The 20,192-nt window shown below is 52.8% G+C and overlaps 1 protein-coding gene across 5 annotated transcripts in view; it reads right to left on the reverse strand.

Annotated features, from left to right (window-relative positions):
* CIITA (class II major histocompatibility complex transactivator) overlaps positions 1-18,303 on the reverse strand; it is a 38,310-nt gene extending 20,007 nt beyond the window's left edge. For 3 of the 5 annotated variants that reach the window (XM_047087135.1, XM_047087130.1, XM_047087131.1), the window contains exons 1-4: positions 18,049-18,303; positions 2,733-2,876; positions 2,399-2,494; positions 132-194 (exon numbers count right to left, since the gene is read on the reverse strand). In XM_047087135.1, coding sequence (XP_046943091.1) covers positions 132-194; positions 2,399-2,494; positions 2,733-2,876; positions 18,049-18,100 — 355 coding nt within the window. In that variant the 5' untranslated portion in view covers positions 18,101-18,303. Of the gene's footprint in view, positions 1-131; positions 195-2,398; positions 2,495-2,732; positions 2,877-16,181; positions 16,697-18,048 lie in introns of those variants that run through there. The other 2 variants (XM_047087133.1, XM_047087134.1) reach the window with 2 other exon arrangements.
* Between the last annotated feature and the right edge of the window lie 1,889 nt (positions 18,304-20,192).

Here is a 20,192-nt window from a genome sequence, read left to right on the forward strand (position 1 = left end):
TGAGCCTTCACTGTCCCTATATCGGGGCGGGATCTGACCACCCTTCAGAGGGTGACCGTCCGGTGTTACGACGCTCCCCAAGGAACAAGGAGGAAAGAGACGCAGGCTGAACCAGGAATCCCCCAACTTACTGAAAATGCCTTTGCTCAGACCCTCCAGTTGTGAGTCCTGGAACACGTACTGGTCCAGTTCCGCTGCCAAGATCGGGAAAAGGGCAGTCGGTCAATGAGTTCTCTGAATGCCTCGTGTGCCAGACCTTGGGGCAGGCACCAAGGAACGGTGGCCCCCCGGGCTTGGCACACACACTGTTTGCAGAATGAACGATCACACGAACGAAGGGACACGGAACCTTCCCGGGCTCTGAATCCCCCTGAAGGGATGATACCCACCCGTGAAAAGTCACCTATCGCCATAAAGCAGTACAGTGCAGTCTAGTACGGTTGTCACAGGGTTTTGAGTTTAAATTCAGCTCCACCCCCATTGGCCCCGTTAGCTGTGCAAACTTGGGCCAATCGCCTAACCCCTCGGGGACTCCATTTCCTCATCTGCGTGATGAGAACGCCTGATGCCTACAATCCAGGGACGGGTGGTCTGGATTAGAGGCTCTACCTCCGAGTTAAGGCATCAAGCGCAGGCAGCCAGCACACCGTAGGTGCTCTTTGCAAAATCCTTTTCTAAACACTTTACACCAAGCAGCTCATCCAATCCTCAGACATCCCACGAGGCAGGTGTGATTGGGTGATTAGTATACGCACTATGCACCTAGGGAAGCCTTCTTCTAGACCTATGCCAAGATGCTTAGATGACTGCATGCTCAGGCCAGGGCATGGCCTTCTAGAAGCACGGAGAAAGCCCACAGACTCGAGGGACGGACTTGGATGAAGCTTCTGCTTCCCTGGCTCTGGCCGCTTCAACTTCCTGGGAAGATGCTCTCGAGCAGAAAAGCCCCTAAACCCTAAGGAATGCTCAAATCCTTCATCAGTGCCTCCAGTTGTGAAGAAATATGAATGCCCTCAGCACCAAACACTTCTGCTTCCTCAAGTAGGTTCCCAGGACGGAAAGGAAGCGGGCAGACTTCTCAGTTCTGTAATTTTTGAGACACACACAGTTACCAGTCCTCTCCATTTGCTGCTTTGTGTGCTACTGGGTTAACTGTGCACTGGGGGAAGACTGGCCACATTCACGCTGAGCACAGACCTGCTCAGCGTTGTGGTTCTTGGGTTGCCAGGAAAAGGGCCGCTACGAACAGTTGTGCAGGTTGTTCACTGTACGCGGGTGCCCAGCAAGAGGACAAATGGAGGCCGCATCCTCCGAAGAAGGGACACCTTTTTCTAATTCAACAAAGCCTCTGTATGAGATAGTGGGGATCTTGCTGAGGAGGGAGACTTTACCCTACTCCCCTCCAAACACACACACACACACACACACACACACACACACACACACAAAAAAAAAAAAAAAACAACGGCAACACCTCTCTCCAAAGAGTTCTGCCCTTATCGGAAAGCAGAGCTCTTTTTAAAGCTGCAAATCAGCCTCTCAGCTTAAGCCTTAGAGAACCTCCCCACCCTAGACACTTTCCTTTTTGTGGCTAAAAATAAAGACTTTGAAATGAGAAAGACCTAGGTTTAAATCTCACATCTGCCCATCACTATCTCTACTGCAGCCTTGGGTACACGGCTTCACCTCTTTAAATTTCAGTTTCCTCATTTGTAAGGTGGAGATACTAATAATGTCTACTTCCTTCGCTGTAAGGATTCAATGCAGTAACACACACACAGTGTCAGCACGTAACAAGGACCCCCCAGATGGTAGATATGACAAATACTAGAGTAGTTTGGCTTAGGAGCTGGGGAGAAAGGGGGCGGAGCATGGTAAGGACTGTGTAGAAGGAAGGAAAGAAGGGCAAGAAATATAAAAGGGTATAGAGGGGCGCCTGGGTGGCTCAGTCGGTTAAGCGCCTGACTCTTGGTTTCGGCTCAGGTCATGATCTCACAGTTCGTGGGTTCGAGCCCCACACTGGGCTCTGCGCTGGCAGTACAGAGCCTGCTTGGGATTCTCTCTCTCTCCCTCTGCCCTTTCTCTGCTCCCTCCCTCTCTCTCTCAAAATAAATAAATAAACATTAAAAAAAATGTATAGATACGGAGGCAGAGGATGTAAAGGTGAGATCCGGTTTGCCTGATAGTTAATAGCGAAGGGATCGATTTCCCTTACTGTTCTCCATCTCCCTTCTTCCCTGGAGTCTCTGTTTTCTAGCCCTTGCTCTGCATCCCCCTGGCCCTGATTTATGAGGGAGGGGCCTGTTGCGGCTCTTGGTGAATGGATGAGGCTAACAAAAGAGAAAAAGGAACTCTTCCCCTCGACTGGCCTTTTTCTGGGTTCAGAACGCTTCCTCACCGATATTGGCATAAGCCTCCCTGGTCTCTTCATCACCTTCCATGTCACACAACAGTCTGCTGAACTGCTCGCAGTTGATGGTGTCCATGTCGGGTTCTGGAGGGAAAAGTCCCTTGGATGAAGCAGGAAAGTCCCTTGGATGAAGCAGGAGAGAGGGCTGGTGGGGATGGAAGGAGAGGCTGGGAGGGGCCGGGAGCGAGCCCGGGGGTTTGGAGCTGTCCGTGGTGCTGACCAGAGCTCAGCAGCCAGAACGTCCCCTGCCGGCTAACTGTGTCCATTGCAGGCTGAGGGGGTGAGGAAGGACTTGGGAGGGGCCAAAGGGAGGAAAGCCCACCTGAGCAGAGCTCGATCTCTTCTCTAGCCGGGTCCATCTGGTCATAGAGGTGGTAGAGCTGCAGGGGGTCAGCATGGCTGTTGAGAAGCTCCAGGTAGCCGCCTTCTAGAGGCCCCAACTCCATGGCGGCACACTGCCCACTGCCTGAAAGGAAGACACGTTCAGTCATCGCATGGAGTGTTGGAAAGGTGTAGACAGTTAACCTACCACAGTTCCTAGCTGGGTCACTCGGTGAGGGCCAGGGCTTGGGAGAGCCAACGAAAGTGAGCAAAGGTGCTCACTCGTCACCTCTTACGTGCTCAGGGCAGTGGAAAGAGGAAGCTATATTTCCTTCCTCTGAGGAACTTATGGTCACTCTGGGAAGATGCCCATGATGCAGGAAATGTGCCTGGGGAAATTTAGATTCAAGGCATCTTACACCTGGGAGCCAGGAGTCTTGGGTTCCACAGATGGCGCTACCATGAGTGACAACAGTTGAGATTTGTAGACCGCCTACCATATGCCAGACACATGAACTAGCACATTCAATTCTCACATCAGCAACCATATGAGGTAGACGCTATTATTATCCTCATTTTCCAGATGAATAAACAGGCTCAGAGAGGTGAAGTGACTTACAGAAGATGACCCAAGTCCAAGGGGCGCTGGAATTTTGTTCTGGACAGTCTGATGCAAGGATATGCAATTAAGTGTTATGCTCTACTGCCCTGGGTGACCTTGAGCAAGTCTCTGCTCCTTTCTGTGCCTCAGTTTCCTAATCTGTAAATTGAAAATTCCTTGGGGCGCCTGGGTGGCGCAGTCGGTTAAGCGTCCGACTTCAGCCAGGTCACGATCTCGTGGTCCGTGAGTTCGAGCCCCGCGTCAGGCTCTGGGCTGATGGCTCGGAGCCTGGAGCCTGTTTCCGATTCTGTGTCTCCCTCTCTCTCTGCCCCTCCCCCGTTCATGCTCTGTCTCTCTCTGTCCCAAAAATAAATAAAAACGTTGAAAAAAAAATTTTAAAAAGAAAATTCCTAATCTGTTGAGGCAGATTCTAAGAATCTTCGTTTGGTGAAGGGCGTATCAGATACCTTAGATATTACTTCAATTCAACCTTCCAAATACCCTGGACATGTCCACATAAAAACTCGTATATGAAAGTTCATAAATGCATAACTCATAATAGCCAAAATATGGAAACAATTCAAATATCTACCAATGAATGAATTAAAAAATGTGATAAATCCATACAATGGAATACCATTCAGCCATAAAAAAAGAATAAAGTACTGATACGTGCTACAACATGAAAGAAACTTGAAAACATTATACTAAGTGAAAGAAGTCAGACACAAAGAGCCATATATTGTATACTCCCATGTATCTGAAATGTACAGAATAGCCAAATATTTACAGATAAGTAGATTAGTGGTTGGCTAGGGTTAGGAGAGAGTTGTGGAGAAAACTGGGGAGCAACTGACCATGAGGGTGGGGTTTCTTTTGGGGGGGTGCCAAAAATGTTCTTTAGCTGACTGTGGGGATGGTTGCACAACTGTGTGAATATACTAAAAAGATCACCGAATTGTGCATTTTATTTTTTTAGATTTTTTTTTTTTGAGAGAGAAAGCACCTGTGAGTGTGGGAGGGGCAGAGAGAGAGGGAGAGAGAGAGAATCCCAAGCAGGCTCCACTTCCAGTGCAGAACCCTGAAACCTGTGCCAAAATCAACAGTTTGACGCTTAACTCACTGAGCCACCCAGGCGCCCGCGAATTGTGCATTTTAAATGGGTGAATTGTCCGGTATGTGAATTACCTCCCAATAAAGCCATAAAAACAAACGAAACACTGACCCTGGAAGATAAGCATTATTATCTCCGTTGTTCAGATGACCAAGTAGCCTCCCAGATATGCGCAGTTCTTGCTGGCTAGCATCACTCTGCAGCCTTGTCTGTGTGGCTCCAGGTTTCTGCCCCATTCCTAGTGGTCTATGAGTCCATGTAGGGTTCATTTCCTAGAGCTGCCTAAGTGGTACCATAAAACTGAGGAGCTTAAAACAACAGAGCCTTAGTCTCTCACAGTTCTGGGGGCCGGAAGTCCAAAATCAAGGTGTTGGCTGAGTCGTGGTCCCTCCAGAGGCTCTAGGGAGGAGTCACTCCTTGCCTCTTGAAGTTTCTGGAAGCTGTTAGCATTCCTTTACTTGTGACCTTGTGGCCGAATCACTAAAATCTCTGCCTCAATGGTCCCATCGTCTTCTCTTCGTGTCTCAAATCTTCTGCCTAACTCTTAAAAGGATACCTGTCATTGGATTTAGGGCCCAGCTAAATCCAGCATAATCCAGGATGATCTTATTTCCAGAGCCTTAACTGAATTCTACCAGCAAAGACTCTTTTGCCAAACAAGGTCACATTTGCTGGTTCTATATATATTTGGGGGGCCACCATTCAACCTCCTATCCATGAAAAGCAGATGCTTGCTTGAAAGAATCAGACACAGTTTCTTGGAAGAGGTGGCAGGAGAGATGGCCTTGAAGGCCAAAGGACCTGACAGAGCCTTCTGAGTGCCCCTGCCTGGGTCACAAGAAAGTGGGGTTGAAGTGGGAAGGACGGCAGAGGGTAGGACCATGAGAAAACACACACACACACCCCTCACCAACACAACACCTTCCAGCTGCTTCTTTTCATTTGACTCATTAACAACGTTCACCACTTATAGAGGGTCTCCATATAGACCACAGATATTACAGAGAATGAACTTTCCAGTCCAACATGTGGCCCTGGCTGGGGCTGCCTGTTGATAATGGGTTGGGTGGGAGCCCAATCATAACCCAACAGGAACCCAAACATAACAGACTTGCCTCCAACGCCCAGCCAGCCTTGACTGGAGGAAGCAGAACTGAAAGATGGGGCCACCTCCCTTTTCTTGTCGTGAGACCAAGCCTGGGGGTTGGGGGAGAAGAATTCCACCACTCCCAGCACATTGGCCTGAGAACCACACAGAAAAATCTACTGTTCTCTCTGGCGAGGTAAGAAAAGAACTCCCTTCCTTAAATCTTGCCTGCGGCCTTCTTCCCCTTTTCAATCCGGGCTACTTATCGACAGCTTATATCGTAGCAATCCGCCTCTTTTTCCAGGCAGCGGGGTCACCTGGTGACAACAGCTCTGGACTGAGCCCAGTAATTTCACGACTGAGTTGGGTGACTTTGGTCAAGTTACCAAAACTGTTTTTTCACAGGGTAACAAACAGGTCTGCCAGGGGCCTTCAAGTTCAACCTCCTTCACTCTGCAGAGGAAATGAGACCCTGAGAAGGCACATAACTCATGCAAGGTCCTACAGCCTGTCTCCGGCCGAGCCTGCACCTGTCCCTCCCCAGAACAAGACTCTCAGTCCAGTGCTCTTTCCTGCCAATTGAAACGTTCCCGTTCAATGCACAGCCCTGATCATATCTAGGCCTAGGAATAGGGACCAGGTCCTATCACAGATGGGTGATGGCAGGGAGTGCAGAAGGGAGGAGCCGGGAGAAGTTTAACCCAGCCTCACTTATTGACGGACTCAGCACCAAACTTTGGACAGCGACACCAAATGCCTTCAAACACCAGAGAAATACACCTGACGGAAGAGATAAAAAGCCAACTTGTGTGAGCTCTGGAGTCAAACGGCCTGCGTCTGAAACCACTCCTACCTACCAACTCGCCACAACCTGGGCAAGTTCATTGTATAAACCTCTCGGAGCCTCAGTTTCCTCATCTGTAAAATGGGAACAATAATTGGTCACCCATGAGGATCAGGTGAGCTAATTCTCGTAAAGCCCTCAGAAAGGCGACTGGCCCTTAGTAGGCCCTTAGTGAATTGTGGCTTAGAAGGGTATTGGTGCATGCGTGGTGCGCACAATGTGGGTGATCGCCATCGTTACCGTCGTCCTTATTATTATCAATTTGCTCCTAACCTCTGTGAGGTGGACAAAGGGACTCTTTCTCTTTCATTCCTGCCTAAGTCACCACATGGGGAAGCCAAGCTTTCTGTCCTTTGACTCAAGGAGACCCCACGGACCCCACAGGAACTAGAAAGCCCCACGGCCAGCAGTGGGACCTGGGAGGTCTGCTCATGTCCCCCATCACTACCTCTGAGAAGGTGCCTGGGAGAAAAGTCACCCAAACTCTGTGTCATTGGCTAAGCCCAAACAGGAAGACATCTACTCTCAGACACTCTCGACACATGCCTTAGCACCTCCCTTCCTGCTACCCCAGCATGAACCCTACACCGGATGCACTTTCTCTTGAGTAGACAGGGGTTTGCAGTTCACAGTGGGCTTCTGCCTCCACCCCTACCCCTACATCTGAGCTCCAAAGAGCTCTAGGGAGAAGGCAGGATGGAGTATTAGTGCCCATTTGATAGAGGAGGATACTCAAAACTTCGGTGACATGGCTTGTCCTTGGTCACCTGGGTGGAGGGTTTGAGTTTGAATCAAGGCTGGGAGGCATTAAGTGGGTGACTTAACCTCTCTGAGTATCAATTTTCCCACTACTCGATCGGGATAATGACACTTCCCTTGTGGGACCAGTGAAAGGCCGAGAGGGGTCTCGGAGGCCTACAGGAGGCCCACGGGCAAAGGAATCCCATCGTGTTGGGACACTGCAGAGCTGGGACTCAGTCCCAAGAGTCTAGTCGCCCAAATCCATAGAGCCTCCCGTTCATGCCAAGATCTACGCACATCTTGACTTGGGACCTCCCAGTATTCCCACAACTATGTTCCCTATGCCTCTAGATGTTTAGGAAGTGCTTCAGAGGCCCCTAATTGGACTCTTTCCCCCAAAGTGCCACTCTAGAGGGGACTGGGGACAGAGATGGCTCAAATCACCCCACTGCAGAGGAGAGAGTCCCCTTCAGTCCCCGAGAGTCCCCGGGGCAGATCATACAGGTCAGGAGCCCTGCGAGGGCAGGAGCCCTGTCTACAGGCCCTAGCCCTGTCTAGCTCACCGATCCCCAGGCTCCAGCATGTTCCTGCACGCAGCGGGCTCTCTCCCTCCATAAAAGTGCTACGTCACTAGAATTCACAGGGGCCTGCTGAATGCCAGGCAGCAAATGCCATGATGTGCAGACCTCATCCCATTCAGTCTAGCACACACGTTTGCGATCCGTATTCCCATTTCTCGGGTAAAGAAACAGGCTAGTGATCTGGGATCTGAACCAACTGCTTGGCTCCCAAGTCACAGCCCCTTCGAGTCACTCTTGGTCCCCAGCCGCCCCGGGGAGGTGCCCTCGCCTGGTGAAAGAAGGCGTGGGTGGCATGATGGTTTCTCCTTTTGAGGAGCTGTCTGGGGCACAGCAGAGAAGTGGTCTGTGTCTTTTTGGTAAACGAGCCGTCTTTTTAGAAGGTCCTCTTTTTTTTTTTTAATTTTTTTTTTCAACATTTTTATTTATTTTTGGGACACAGAGAGACAAAGCATGAATGGGGGAGGGGCAGAGAGAGAGGGAGACACAGAATTGGAAACAGGCTCCAGGCTCTGAGCCATCAGCCCAGAGCCCGACGCGGGGCTCGAACTCACGGACCGCGAGATCGTGACCTGGCCGAAGTCGGACGCCCAACCGACTGCGCCACCCAGGCGCCCCTAGAAGGTCCTCTTTGAGCTCCCCCTACCCCCACCCACCCCCCCTGACCCGGGCCACCACCTTCCACATCCAACCTGAGAAAAAGTTCCTAACCTTTTTGCCACCAAAAGCCCCTTTGGGGGCTCACTTCTGTCCCCACTTTGTACAACACCACAGGTTTTGAAAGACCACACGCCCCAAAATGGTGTCTAAAATAAATGCATTTCTCTCTCCCCCCGGCCGAGGGAAATCAAGTATTGCCAAACTGTTCTAACTCCTACTTAAGTAACTTCACATCCACTGTATACGGCTCTCCCATCTGCCAGCGTCACGGTCCTTCGCTGCTGGGAGACTGTTTTGTGTTTGGGGCTGTACTGGATACTCTCTATGTATTATCCTGTTTTAATTGTCTGGGAAAGCAGTATTATTATAGTCATTTGACAGGCAATGACAATGAGGCTAGACTCAGTTTATCAGATGCTTTCTTCGCAGAAAAGGGGGGGTGTGTGTCCTTGGGGGTCTGAGGTGGCATCGAGAGGGAGAAAGGGGCACCTCTGCTAACCCCAAACTCTTCAGCGCTGCTCTGCCCTGTGATAAAAGAGCATAAGAAAAAATACGTCCCTGTACGTTGACTGTACTTCTCCTCCAGAGGAAGGAATGGAAAATCTTCTAACTGTGTCTAACGATGTGGCATTCCATTCCGGCTTCGCCTTTGACCTCCAGCCCCCTCCGAGCCCTAGTGGGTGTGGACACCACTCAGCCGAGGCATTTGGGGATTCTAGACTGCTCGTGGCTTGTCAGCCTTTCCCCTCTGCATTCCCCCCCAAAGCCCCCCTGCCCCCGACCACCTTGCTGCCCGCCTTCAGGACAAACTGCTTCCGGAGGTCAGAGGATGGCAGGAAGCCAGGAGCCTGGGGTTACTTATCTGCCACAACCAGCCCCTAGTCTGTATCTCTGTGGGGCTAACAGATCAAACAAGTTCCTCTTCTCTTGCACCTTGCAGACCTCCAGAGAAACTCTAAAAGACAGGCTGCACTTTTCCCCCCTCCAAATCTGTAAAACATTGATTTACTAAGCATCTCCTACCAAAAAAAAAAAAAAAAATCTGGGGGCTCTAAATAGGTTTTTTTTAAATTTTTTAAATGTTTATTTATTTTTGAGACAGAGCACGAGCAGGGGAGGGGCAGAGAGAGAGGGAGACACAGAATCTGAAACAGGCTCCAGGCTCTGAGCTGTCAGCCCAGAGTCCGATGCGGGGCTAGAACCCACGGACCGTGAGATCATGCCCTGAGCCAAAGTCAGACGCTCAACCGACTGAGCCACCCAGGCGCCCCCCCCCCCCCAAACAGGTTTAAAACACAGTCCCTGCCAAGAAGCTTGCAATCGAGACTCCGATTCTATCTTAAGAGGGAAAGAAAACATGATAATGATAATACGGTGGTTAAGAGCGCATGCTCTGGGTTCAAATCGCAGTCCCCCCACTAACTGCGTGACCTCACGTAAGTAAGTCACTGAGCCTCTCCTGGTTGCGAAATCTACTGCCCTTGGTTGGCACGGCGTCTATGTCACTAGGCTGCTGTGTCTTGTCTCAAGTGACCTATCCAGAAAGTGCTCCAAAATAGAAACAGCAAGGCATCACTTGACAGTGTGCGACTGGCCAAAATTAGAAAGCCAGGAAACGCCAAAGGCTGCGGGTAGGAGCGGGCTGGTGCAGCCACCCTGGTGAACAACCCAGCACCACTTAGAAGACCTACGGATGTGGCGATCCTACAACCTTCCAGTTCAAGGTTGGGCACAGACGTCCCAAGGAAATGCTCCCATGGCCCCACGGAGACACCCACCGGACGACGCACTGTACTGTTTGTGGTGACAGAGTTTGGAGGCCATCCGGGTGTCCGCTGCTGAGGGAGGGACAGTAAAAAGTAGCCACGGCACTCCCTGGGGGGTGATGTCCTGATTAGAAGCAACAGACCACGAGGCGCCGGGGTGGTTCAGTCCGGTGAGCAACCGACTTCGGCTCGGGTCATGATCTCGAGGTCTGTGAGTTCGAGCCCCACGTTGGGCTCTGTGCTGACGGCTCGGAGCCCAGAGCCTGCTTCAGATTCTGTGTCTCCCTCTCTCTCTGCCCCTCCCCTGCTCACGCTCTGTCTCTGTCTCTCTTTCTCTCTCTCTCTCAAAAACAAATAGACATTTTTTTAAATTTAAAAATAAAGAAGCAACAGGCCGCATGCACACGGAGCAATGCAGGTGGAACTTAATAACGTAGTAGAGAGCAAAACAGTCAGAAAGAGAATGAGCTCTGAGAGCCCAAATCCAGAAGTGCAGAGTAACACCCGGGAGAAAAAGCAGCCTAGCCGACCCCGACAAGCACAAGGATACACCTCGAATGCCTTTGAAGGCAAATCTCAGAACAGGGGAGGTGCTTAAAGGGGACGGAGGGCCCACAACCTTCCCTCCCCAAGGGGGGCGCCACAAAGAATACAGTTCAAAGTGACTCTGGATGGAAGTTTAGACCTTGGCCTCTGGAGAGTCGGACTTGACCATTTCAACCGGGAGGGCAGATACTATGGCGAGCTGCTCAGATCAGCCTCTTGAGGTCGAGGTGCCCACCTATCAGCTGCCGGAGGGCAAGGGGCTCACAGCTCTGGGAATAGCTCCAAGTCACATCCGCTTTCCAAGCGGAGCCCACATCCAGTGACAGGTCCCATCGGGGTGCAAAGGTCTGGTCCGTGCGTCAATCTGCAGGAACGCCAAAGGCTATCCCGGCTTCAGCGTGCTGGACATTCTGTCGAGATTTACAGCAGCCCCAACCTCCCTCTGCCCCATCCTGCCTCTGCCCTCTCCCTTCGGTGCCCACACCTCACATGTCCGCAGTAAACCCCTCACATGTGCAAATCTCCATTTCGGAGTCCGCTTCCTTAGGAACCTCACCTGAACCCAGCTCGTTCTGTTCTTCGGCAAGTGGGGGCTGGAAATCACACAGAACCCCACAAAGGACCCCCCAGAGACTGCCTCTGAGAGCTCGGGTAAAAGGCACGTATCTTCTCTGCCTCTCTCCCCAAGGACATTCACCTCATCGTGACTTGGAAAATTTGGGGGATTCAAGTGATACCTCGGCTGGTGCACATGCCTGTAAATGGCACGGTTACTGGGGGCGAAGGGCCCAGGGGACCCGGGAGGAGAAGGCAGGAGACCCGGCTGCAGCTGGGCGACAAGGGGTGATCAGTGCTTGTCCAGAGCTCAAGTCCCCTTCCGGCTTGGCCGGCCTCTCCTGCCTCCAGGTGGCCTTCCCTCTGTACACCCCAACATTCCTAGCTGCTGCCGTTAATGACCTGGAAAGGAGTCCGACAGGTTTTTCCAAGGAAGACAACCCGAGCCAGGTCCTGGGAAGAGGAGGGGGGCAAGAATCAGCAAAGCCAAGCCCTCAGCTCCAGGCCTGACCCTCAGCTTGACCTAACACGGCACCTAAGCCAGTGCCACACTGAGATGAATCACAGGCCAGCCCTGCCTGCCAGGCTCTGACCCCCGAGATATGCGATTGGCAGGCCTGGCTGCGAATCAAAACTGCCTGGAAAGGACGCTGAACGCACAGCAACCCCGGGCCTGACTCCCAGAGGCTCTGTTGTTTGTTTTGTTTTTTTTTTTTCCCCAGGGGTTCTGTGTTTTTCAACGAACACCCGCTCCGGCCCTCTGACGCGCACACTTGCCGTGCAGGAATTAAGATAGGTTTTATTTTCAAGGCAGCCTGAATTTCCACTTGCCAAGAAAACCCTGGACCCTCAGCTTCTGTGACTTTTTTTGAACACTGGGAAACCTGCGATTCTCCCCCGGCAGGTGAACCTTCCAGAATCTCCATTTCTGCCACCTTTCCACTTCTCCCCAGCCGAGAACCCTGGAATCGGTATGAACCCTTCCTCAGTTCTTCCAGTTTTCCTTCAGAGAAAGGAAAACTTTTCTTTCCCCCGGCAGCTATCTCCTTGACGTAGCAGCCCCCAACCCCACAGCCCGGATTGTTACAACAGCTACCAAGCCTTTGCACTAACCCAGTCTCCCAAACCTCAGGTGTTCATCAGCCAGCTTTACAATTTGTTTGGTCACCTCTACAAAGCACCTGTTCTATAATTTACCTTTGTATTTTCCTTGAAATAGCCTTTAAAAAAAAAAAAAAACGAACGCATTTATTTTAAAAGAAAACTTTCCCTGGGGTGCCCGGGTGGCTCCGTCGGTGAAGCATCCCAGCTCTTGATTTTGGCTCAGGTCACTGATCTCACGGTTGGTGAGACAGAGCCCCAGGTCAGGTTCTGCGCTGACAACGTCCCGCTTGGGATTCCCTCTCTCCCTCCCTCTCTCTCTGCCCCTCGTCCGCTCGCCCACGTGCGGCGGAATGCACACACGCACACACACACTCTCTCTCTCTCTCAAAATAAATAACGTTTAAAAAAAAAATGAAAGAAAACTTTCCAGAATTGAAGTCAGGAAATCAAACACGTACCGGCACGTGAATGTTCGTCGCGCACTATTCATGATAGACAAAATGTAGGAACAACTCAAATGTCCGTCGACAGACGAACGGATAAAACCAACGTGGTCCATCCAGACACGGGCTATTATGTGGCCATAAAAAGGAATAAAACACTGACGCCTGCTATAACATGGATGAACGTGAAAGATAGGCTAAATGAAAGAAGCCAGTCACCCGAGGACAAATTTTGTAGAATTCCACTCATGGGAGGCACCTGGAGTCGTCGAATTCGTAGAGACAGAACATACAAGGGCGGTTGCCGGAGGAACGGGGAGTCAGTTTGGGGTGATGAGAAGGTTCTGGAGATGGATGGTGGTGATGGTTGTGGAACAGTATGAATACATGTAACGCAGCTGAACTGTAAACTTAAAAGGGGTTACATTGGTAAATTTTATGTTACCATTAAAAAAAAAAAAGGAAACTTTATCACTACCTCCCATGGTGGGGGGCACAGGGGGGAACTATCCTTGCCACCTAAAACAAAACAATGTTATCAAAATAAAGGCAACTGCTCTACTGTTCTGTTGTTCTGTGAACAAGAAACATCAGCAAGCATGAGTGTTGCCAAAGACAGCTACACACAAAAATGAAGAAGGCTTGAAAAAGAATCAGGAAAGCAACCATCTCCGCTCCACGAGAACCAGCGTCAGGTAATACCTCTTTAAGAACCGTCTTTGGACCACCCATCACATATGCCTCCAAGTCTGGAAACCTCCCTTCAGCCCACAACTTCCCCTCAGATCATTCTGTGCAATTCCTCCAGAAGCTATAATGGTTACTCCCGCACAGGCATAGTCTTTGGTGGTTTTTCTAAAGTACTTCTGTGCATGTCAGTCAATCACCAAGACCGTGCTCTTTGTTTTTGTTGTTGTTGTTATTGGTGGTGTTTGTTTTTTAATGTTTATTTTTGAGAGAGAGGAAGAGAGAGAGAGCGCGCACACAAAAGGGAAGGGGAAGGGAGAGAGAGGGAGACACAGAATCTGAAACAGGCTCCAGGCTCTGAGCTGTCAGCCCAGAACCCGAGGCAGGGCTCGAACTCGGGAATGGTGAGATCATGACCTGAGCCGAAATCGGACGCTTAACCGACTGAGCCACCCAGGCGCCCCCAACAGTGCTCTTTGTTTTATCTATCTTACGGATGAACCTCCAAGAGGAAAGTCATTTGTTCAAGGTGACTGATGGCAAATCTGAGAGTCAATTCCAGGAGCTTCCCCTTCCTCTTCAGGTCACTTCCCTGACTGCCCGGGATTGACCCCAGGCCTTGGTGTTGAGTTCTTTTGTTAATTTCCTGACTACTCTTCACAAAGTACCAGGTGCTGAGGTCTCAAGAGGTAAAACCGGGTCCCTGCCATCAGACAGACTTTGTTGTATCACCAAGTCTCTCTCTGAGTACCCAGGACCTGCCCTGCATTTGTAGAGGCTCCCACTGTAGTCCAGTGCCTGGGCTCTCCACAGTCTTGGGTTCAAATCTTGACTCTACTATGCGGCCTTTGACAAAACCTCCGGGGGAAGTCCCCGTGGTTATATAACATGATGACAGTACAGGGTGTGGATCACTCCATGCCTCTCAATGCCTGTATGACCTCTGGACCTCTGACATAGGAGTCACCCAGATAAACAGTTTAGGACAGGCCCAGCCAGTGGGGCCTTGGAGGGGTGGGACTTACACACTAAACAGCCTCTCAGGTGATTTCCTTGTGCAGGAAGCCGGGGACCCCTTGGCCCAGTTCTCTCTGAGGATCTTTCCATTGTACATCCTGGGATCTTGGAGACAGGTCCTTGCCTAAGGCAGCTTGGGGTTTGCTGGGCTCTCCCCCTCTCTCCCCACCGTTCCACCAAGCCTTAGAGCAAGAACCACCCATTTCCTTAAACTTCTGATCGGCCGGGAGTATTTCTTTTCTTGGCTGGTGTGGAGGGGGGACTTCACAGAGGGAAGGCGTCCTGGCAAAGTTAGGGACTCCAGGCGGCAAATGCGAGTGGGGTGCTGTGGGGGTGCCGTGGGGCTTTGTGGACCTCTGGGTTCCGACCCCCACCCTGTGTCACCTTGGATGGGGGGAGCGTGGGACTCAGAGCACAGCTGTGGGCTTTGAGGGTCCCGGACGGAGCTAGACGTGACAGCTCCAATTCTGGCATTCTGGGGACGCTGGGGACACCCCCCTTTCTGGGGCTCCTTGGTTCCTCCGGTTGGGAGGCGTGGCTCAAGTCCCCAAGGTGAGAATGAGATGCCAACCTTGTTAAAGCAGTCCCGGAACGCTGCACCCCTCGCGCGAGATGATCAGAGCGAGGCCAGGAATTGTATCACATTTCCGGACCTAAGAGACTCCATTTTAAAGCCCCGTCCGTGTTCCTTTCTGGCTAAGGAACTCCTGACCGGGGCCACAAGTGGCAAGGGCTTCACAAGCAGTTGCTCGTGGAAATGTTAATAAAGACAACTGGAGTCCGGATCCTGTGGGGGCAGTAAAGTTAACACCTACAAAGCACAGTTTCATCTGATGGTACCAAGAAAATCATAGGATTCTAATCAGAAACGGCTCAGCTGCTCAACACCAAATCAGCAGAGTTTCCCTCTCTCTCTCTCTCTCTCTCTCTCTCTCTCTCTCTCTTCTGTTCTTTGCCTCAAGCACATCATAACCCTTCCTTCTTTCCCACAAAACCCCCGGGCTTTCCCCACATGAGCAAGAACACTTCTCTGTGCTCCCCGAATTGCAATTCTGAGACCTTCAAATAAAGGCCTTTGTTCCTTCTCAGTTTGTCTCCTTTTCTCGGATGACAGAGGTGAGGATTTCTCCAGCGGGCTCCTCGGCTAAAGGTCGGGCTCCTCACAACCCTTCCCTGCGCAGGGCACTCCACAGGAGGGCCTGGAACCTGGACTCCTGAGTCAGTTCGCTGAGCCGATCCAGCTGGAAAAGTGAGGCTCAGGGAAGGGCAGCCCGGCCCCCGGGTCCCCCGTAGAGGGAAAGCCTTAGCGTCCCCCTCCGCGCGGCGCGCATCCCCACGCGCCTCTACGGATTCTAGGACGCGCAGACAGTGCATGTGGCGCGGGTTTGGTGCCCGTGCCGGGCTCAGCTCTGCGCCCCTCCTGCACCCCACCGCGCCCCCCGCTCCCCCCACGCCCCCCCGCGCTCCCTGTGCCCCCCCCCCCCCCCGCGCGCTGGGTACCGGCACCAAACTCAGCTCCCGTCTGCACTCCCGTCCCTGCCTTCCCGGCCACAGATGCTGGAAACAGGACTTTCCGGGCCCACACTCTGCACGTTCCCTTCTCCCTCCTCCCAGCCTTGCTGTGCGGCCTCAGGAAAGTAGCTGCCAGCCTCTGAGCCTCGATTGCCCGGCCGACTTTAGGGGTGCAAGGGGACCCTGGTCACCTACCGCTGCTCCCCGGACTCCCACTGGCTGCCAGCGGCCTCGCCCTCCTGCCAGCTCTGGAGCTGCGGCCAGACTGGGGCAGATCAGATCGGTTACCCAGCCACCCCACCTCACCCCCTGCAGCCGCCCTTTTCTCTTTCACTTTCTCTCTGCAACTCGGGATTTGGGCCAAGCTGGGGAGTAAGCAGGCACCCACGCCTCCCCCTGCTGCACCCACCACGTGCTTTCTCTGAAGCGCCTGGGTTGTATCCCTCCACGGCACTCCCTGAGCGTCTATCGCCTCCTGGAAATGGGCAGTCCCCTGCCTGAGGGGAGCGGGCGCCCACTTGCATGAAATCTGCAAGCCCGTCCCTCTTCCCCTGGCTTCCCCTCGCTTCCCCTCGCTTTTGCACGGCCTTCTCTCCAGCTCAGCCCAGCTGTGAAGGTGGCAAGCGACCCTCGCAGGACACAGGGACTCAGACACTTGATCCCTGAGCCATTCACGCCTGGGAAGCCAAATGCCCTTGAGAGGAAAGAGGAAACTCCTCCTCCGGGAACTTAAAGGGCTGGAAACTGAACCTCAGCACCCCTGCCTCCCCTCACGGACCGGCCTTCCTCGCCACACCCCTCATGGACCGGCCTTCCCCATTCCTCCTCCAGAGGTCTTGGACACCAGCTCCACCCACCATGAGACCTTGGGGAGGTCACCTCCTTTCCCAGGCTTGGATTTCCTGTCTGGAATTGAGGGGGGTGAGTCAAGGTGACTTCTGACCTCTCCTTCCCTAGCAAAACACCCAACAAGCTCTATTCAACAGAGCTGGAAAACTTATCAGAGCGTGGGTTCAGAGAAAGCCACACATTTCAGCGGTGTCTGAGGGAGGCAGTCCCGCCCCTCTCAAACACGCAGCAGCGACACCAATACTGTTGGGCTCCTACGATGACATTTAGTTCCTACAGTGTACCAGGCAGTGTGCTAGATAGACCCTGCTACCCTCCACTGTTATACCCCCCCCGGCCGTCATAGAGTTTTCCCCTTCACCTATTTTTAAAATTTTTAAAAATTTTTATTTATTTTTGAGAGACAGAGAGCACGAGTGGGGAAGGAGCAGCGAGACAGGGAGACACGGAATTCGAAGCAGGCTCCAGGCTCGGAGCCGTCAGCACAGAGCCCGACGCGGGGCTCGAACTCACGAACCGCGAGATCATGACCCGAGCCGCAGTCGCCGCTTAACCGGAGCCATCAGGCGCCCCTCCCCTTCTATTTTAACAGCCCAGGGAAACAGTCCCGGAGAAGGTTGGTGACATGTTCTGAGTCACCTCGCACCCAGCCAGCGATGCAGCTGGGATTCACACACGCCGTGCTGACTTCAGAGCTGGTGCCAGATATCTGTGCTTTGGGGTCTCCCTCCCGCTCGTTCTCATCCCCCACGTCTTCCCCCAAACACAGTCTGGAAACTGGGGCGAGGGTAACATCTGTCCAGGCGCCTGGCTATTGCCAGCCCCCTGGCTTCGGTTTCCTGGCTTCCCCGAGGGATGGGGTGCGGTCTGCCAGGGATCCTGTCCTTCAAGGGCACCCCTCAGCGTTTACCAGGTAGAGCGAGGACCTTGTGGTTGGCTGAGCCAGGCCTTCGATGCTGAGAGCTAACAACACGCCTCCCGAATACTGGCCCTTGAGAACCACTTCAGCCTGATAAAGCACTCTCACGTGCCAGGCACCTGGGCCGATCTGAATGTCCCTCAAGTGGGAGGAAATAGCCAACTGCCTCGCTTTTTCCAACAGCCCCGACGGGACCAGGGCCCCTCTTTCCGCCCCCATCCCCCAGTTCCGAGATGGCCTCACCCTAAATCGAGAAGCATTCTCCGCCCCAACTTCCTCCACCAGCCTTTTTACCTTGGGGCTCTGGCAGGTAGGACCCCGCAGGGTGTGGAGCGAGGCAACGCATGGTCTGGGCAACGCAGTGAGGCAGGCCCTCTCCCGGAGTCTGGCAGCCCCGCCTGGTGCCCTCAGCCTGCCCAGGGATGCCTCTGAATGCCCAGGTCAGGGGCAGACGGCTTCATCTCGAGTTTATCCCCCCACACACACACCAGTCCCAGACCGCCAAACCTAAGCCAGCATGCAAAGGAAGCCAGCAAGGGACCCACAGAAAACTCTCCCCCTATGAAACGGCATCCAGCTGTCAGATTTCTCAGGCTGAAAACTCTCTAATTTGCCCACACTCCCTTAAGCCCTCCCCTAGCCTCTGATGTTAATTTCAGTTCCTTGTTGTGGACCAAATGGGGTAATGGGGTGACTGGAGGAGGTTGAGAGTTGTCTCTTGCAGGGGTGGGGGGGTGGGAACCTTTGACACAATGACGGTCTGAAATTATGGTGACCATGGTGGAGCACTGGTGACAGTTCTACCATCCTCTGCAAGATGAGGCGGGGATCTGAGCCCCACAAATGCCTCGAGACAAGCTGAGCGGGGCGGGGGGGGGGAGGGTTAGGGTTAGGGTCCGGCAGACTTCCCAGATTCCACTTTCCTCTACCACCCCGCCCCCACACCAAGTCGCCCTGAATTTCCTGGGAGATGGTGAGTGGTCCACTCATTATTTTTATTCCAAGACATTGGACTGGAACATGAATTACACATAAAAGGATGCTACCCCAAATGTGCTCTGTTTACAAGCCAGACGGTTTGGGGTGACACATAGATGCGGTTATAAATAGCACTGACTCCCCCCCACACACACCTCCTGTCTGCACACACCCCCTCCCACTGAGAAAGTTAGTGTCCTTGCAAGCTTCCCCCCATGCTCCTGATGGCATCCAGGAGAAGGTCTCCATCTGGGGCTATTAGGTCCTTAACACCTCTTCAAATGCATGAAATCCTTGTTTCACAGAGCGCAGCCCCCAGCCTCAAGCCTTCAGGAAGAGATAGCATCTGGCCAGACTTGTGTAAACACTGCTGTGCCTTCTTGTCCCGTAGTTACCTTCTAAGGGTGGCCTTTCTTTTCCTTTATGGTGGGCGTAAGCCTTCCTTGGAAAACGCGGCTGGATTAAAAAGAAAAGGCGTGTGCTTTGAAAAGACACCTGTCAAGCAAAGAGCAGCATGGAGGGTGTGCAGGAATCACCAGGGTGGTGCCGAAGCGAAGGAAGTTTGGGCAGCCATGAAAAACATCCCCTGTGTTTTTACCGAAAGAGCACTGCTTTGGGAGTCCCAGGAGCGGGCGTCAGGCCCCTGCTGTTATTGGCAGGGGTGTGACCTTGGACCCCTGATTTCCCTTGTGTGGGCCTCCGTTGCCCCCATATGACATCAAGATAATAATTTCTTTGTTGGGTGGTTATTTTGAAACAGTCACTGCTTTCAGAAGTCCCTGGGAGGAAGTAGGCAGACAAGCGGGAAATGCTAATAGTCAATTTGAAACAGGGTCTTGCCTTGTTAGGCTAATAAAACAGACGTGACAGATATTAGAAATCTCCGGCAGTCTCATCTTCCCATGACCTGATGCCAAGGGAGAGGTACCCCTGGGCATTCGGTCGTCTCGAGGCCACTTATGGGAGTCCTGTCCTGCCCTCGGAAGCGGCCAGTTCTGACAGCCGTGGCCAAGGCAGTTCTGAATCGGTTTCGTGCCCGGGCCGAGCTCGCAAGGAGAGTGCCGTCAGGCTGGAGGTGCGCCTGCGTGGATGCCTTCATCTGTCACCTGGTCTGATCTCATCTCTGCTACCTGGTCTTTCCACGTCCTCCCTGCCGCCCTCCAGGCCCACTCTCGAGACCCGAATCTGGCCATGCCTGTGTCGACACAGGTCTCTGAGCCAGGTGGTGATATGTGCCAGCCTGCACGATTGGCTGATGCCACAGGCTGTAGATGAGCACAAGGAGGGCCTCGGCCATCGACACCAGGGAGGAGCCATTGTAGTGCCCGCCCAGCCAGGAGCTCGTGGGCCCTGGATGTGGGCAGGGGCAGTGGAAACAACGAGAAGAGCTGCGGGCAGGTTGCCATCGTACCACTGAGGGTACCACTGAGGGTACCACTGCTCTAGCAAGGTCCCAGCCA

The sequence above is a fragment of the Lynx rufus genome, unplaced genomic scaffold, assembly GCF_022079265.1.
Source record: "Lynx rufus isolate CCGP_SWC_20201006 ecotype Redwood Valley unplaced genomic scaffold, mLynRuf1.p SCAF_23, whole genome shotgun sequence".
Classification (NCBI taxonomy): Eukaryota; Metazoa; Chordata; class Mammalia; order Carnivora; family Felidae; genus Lynx; species Lynx rufus.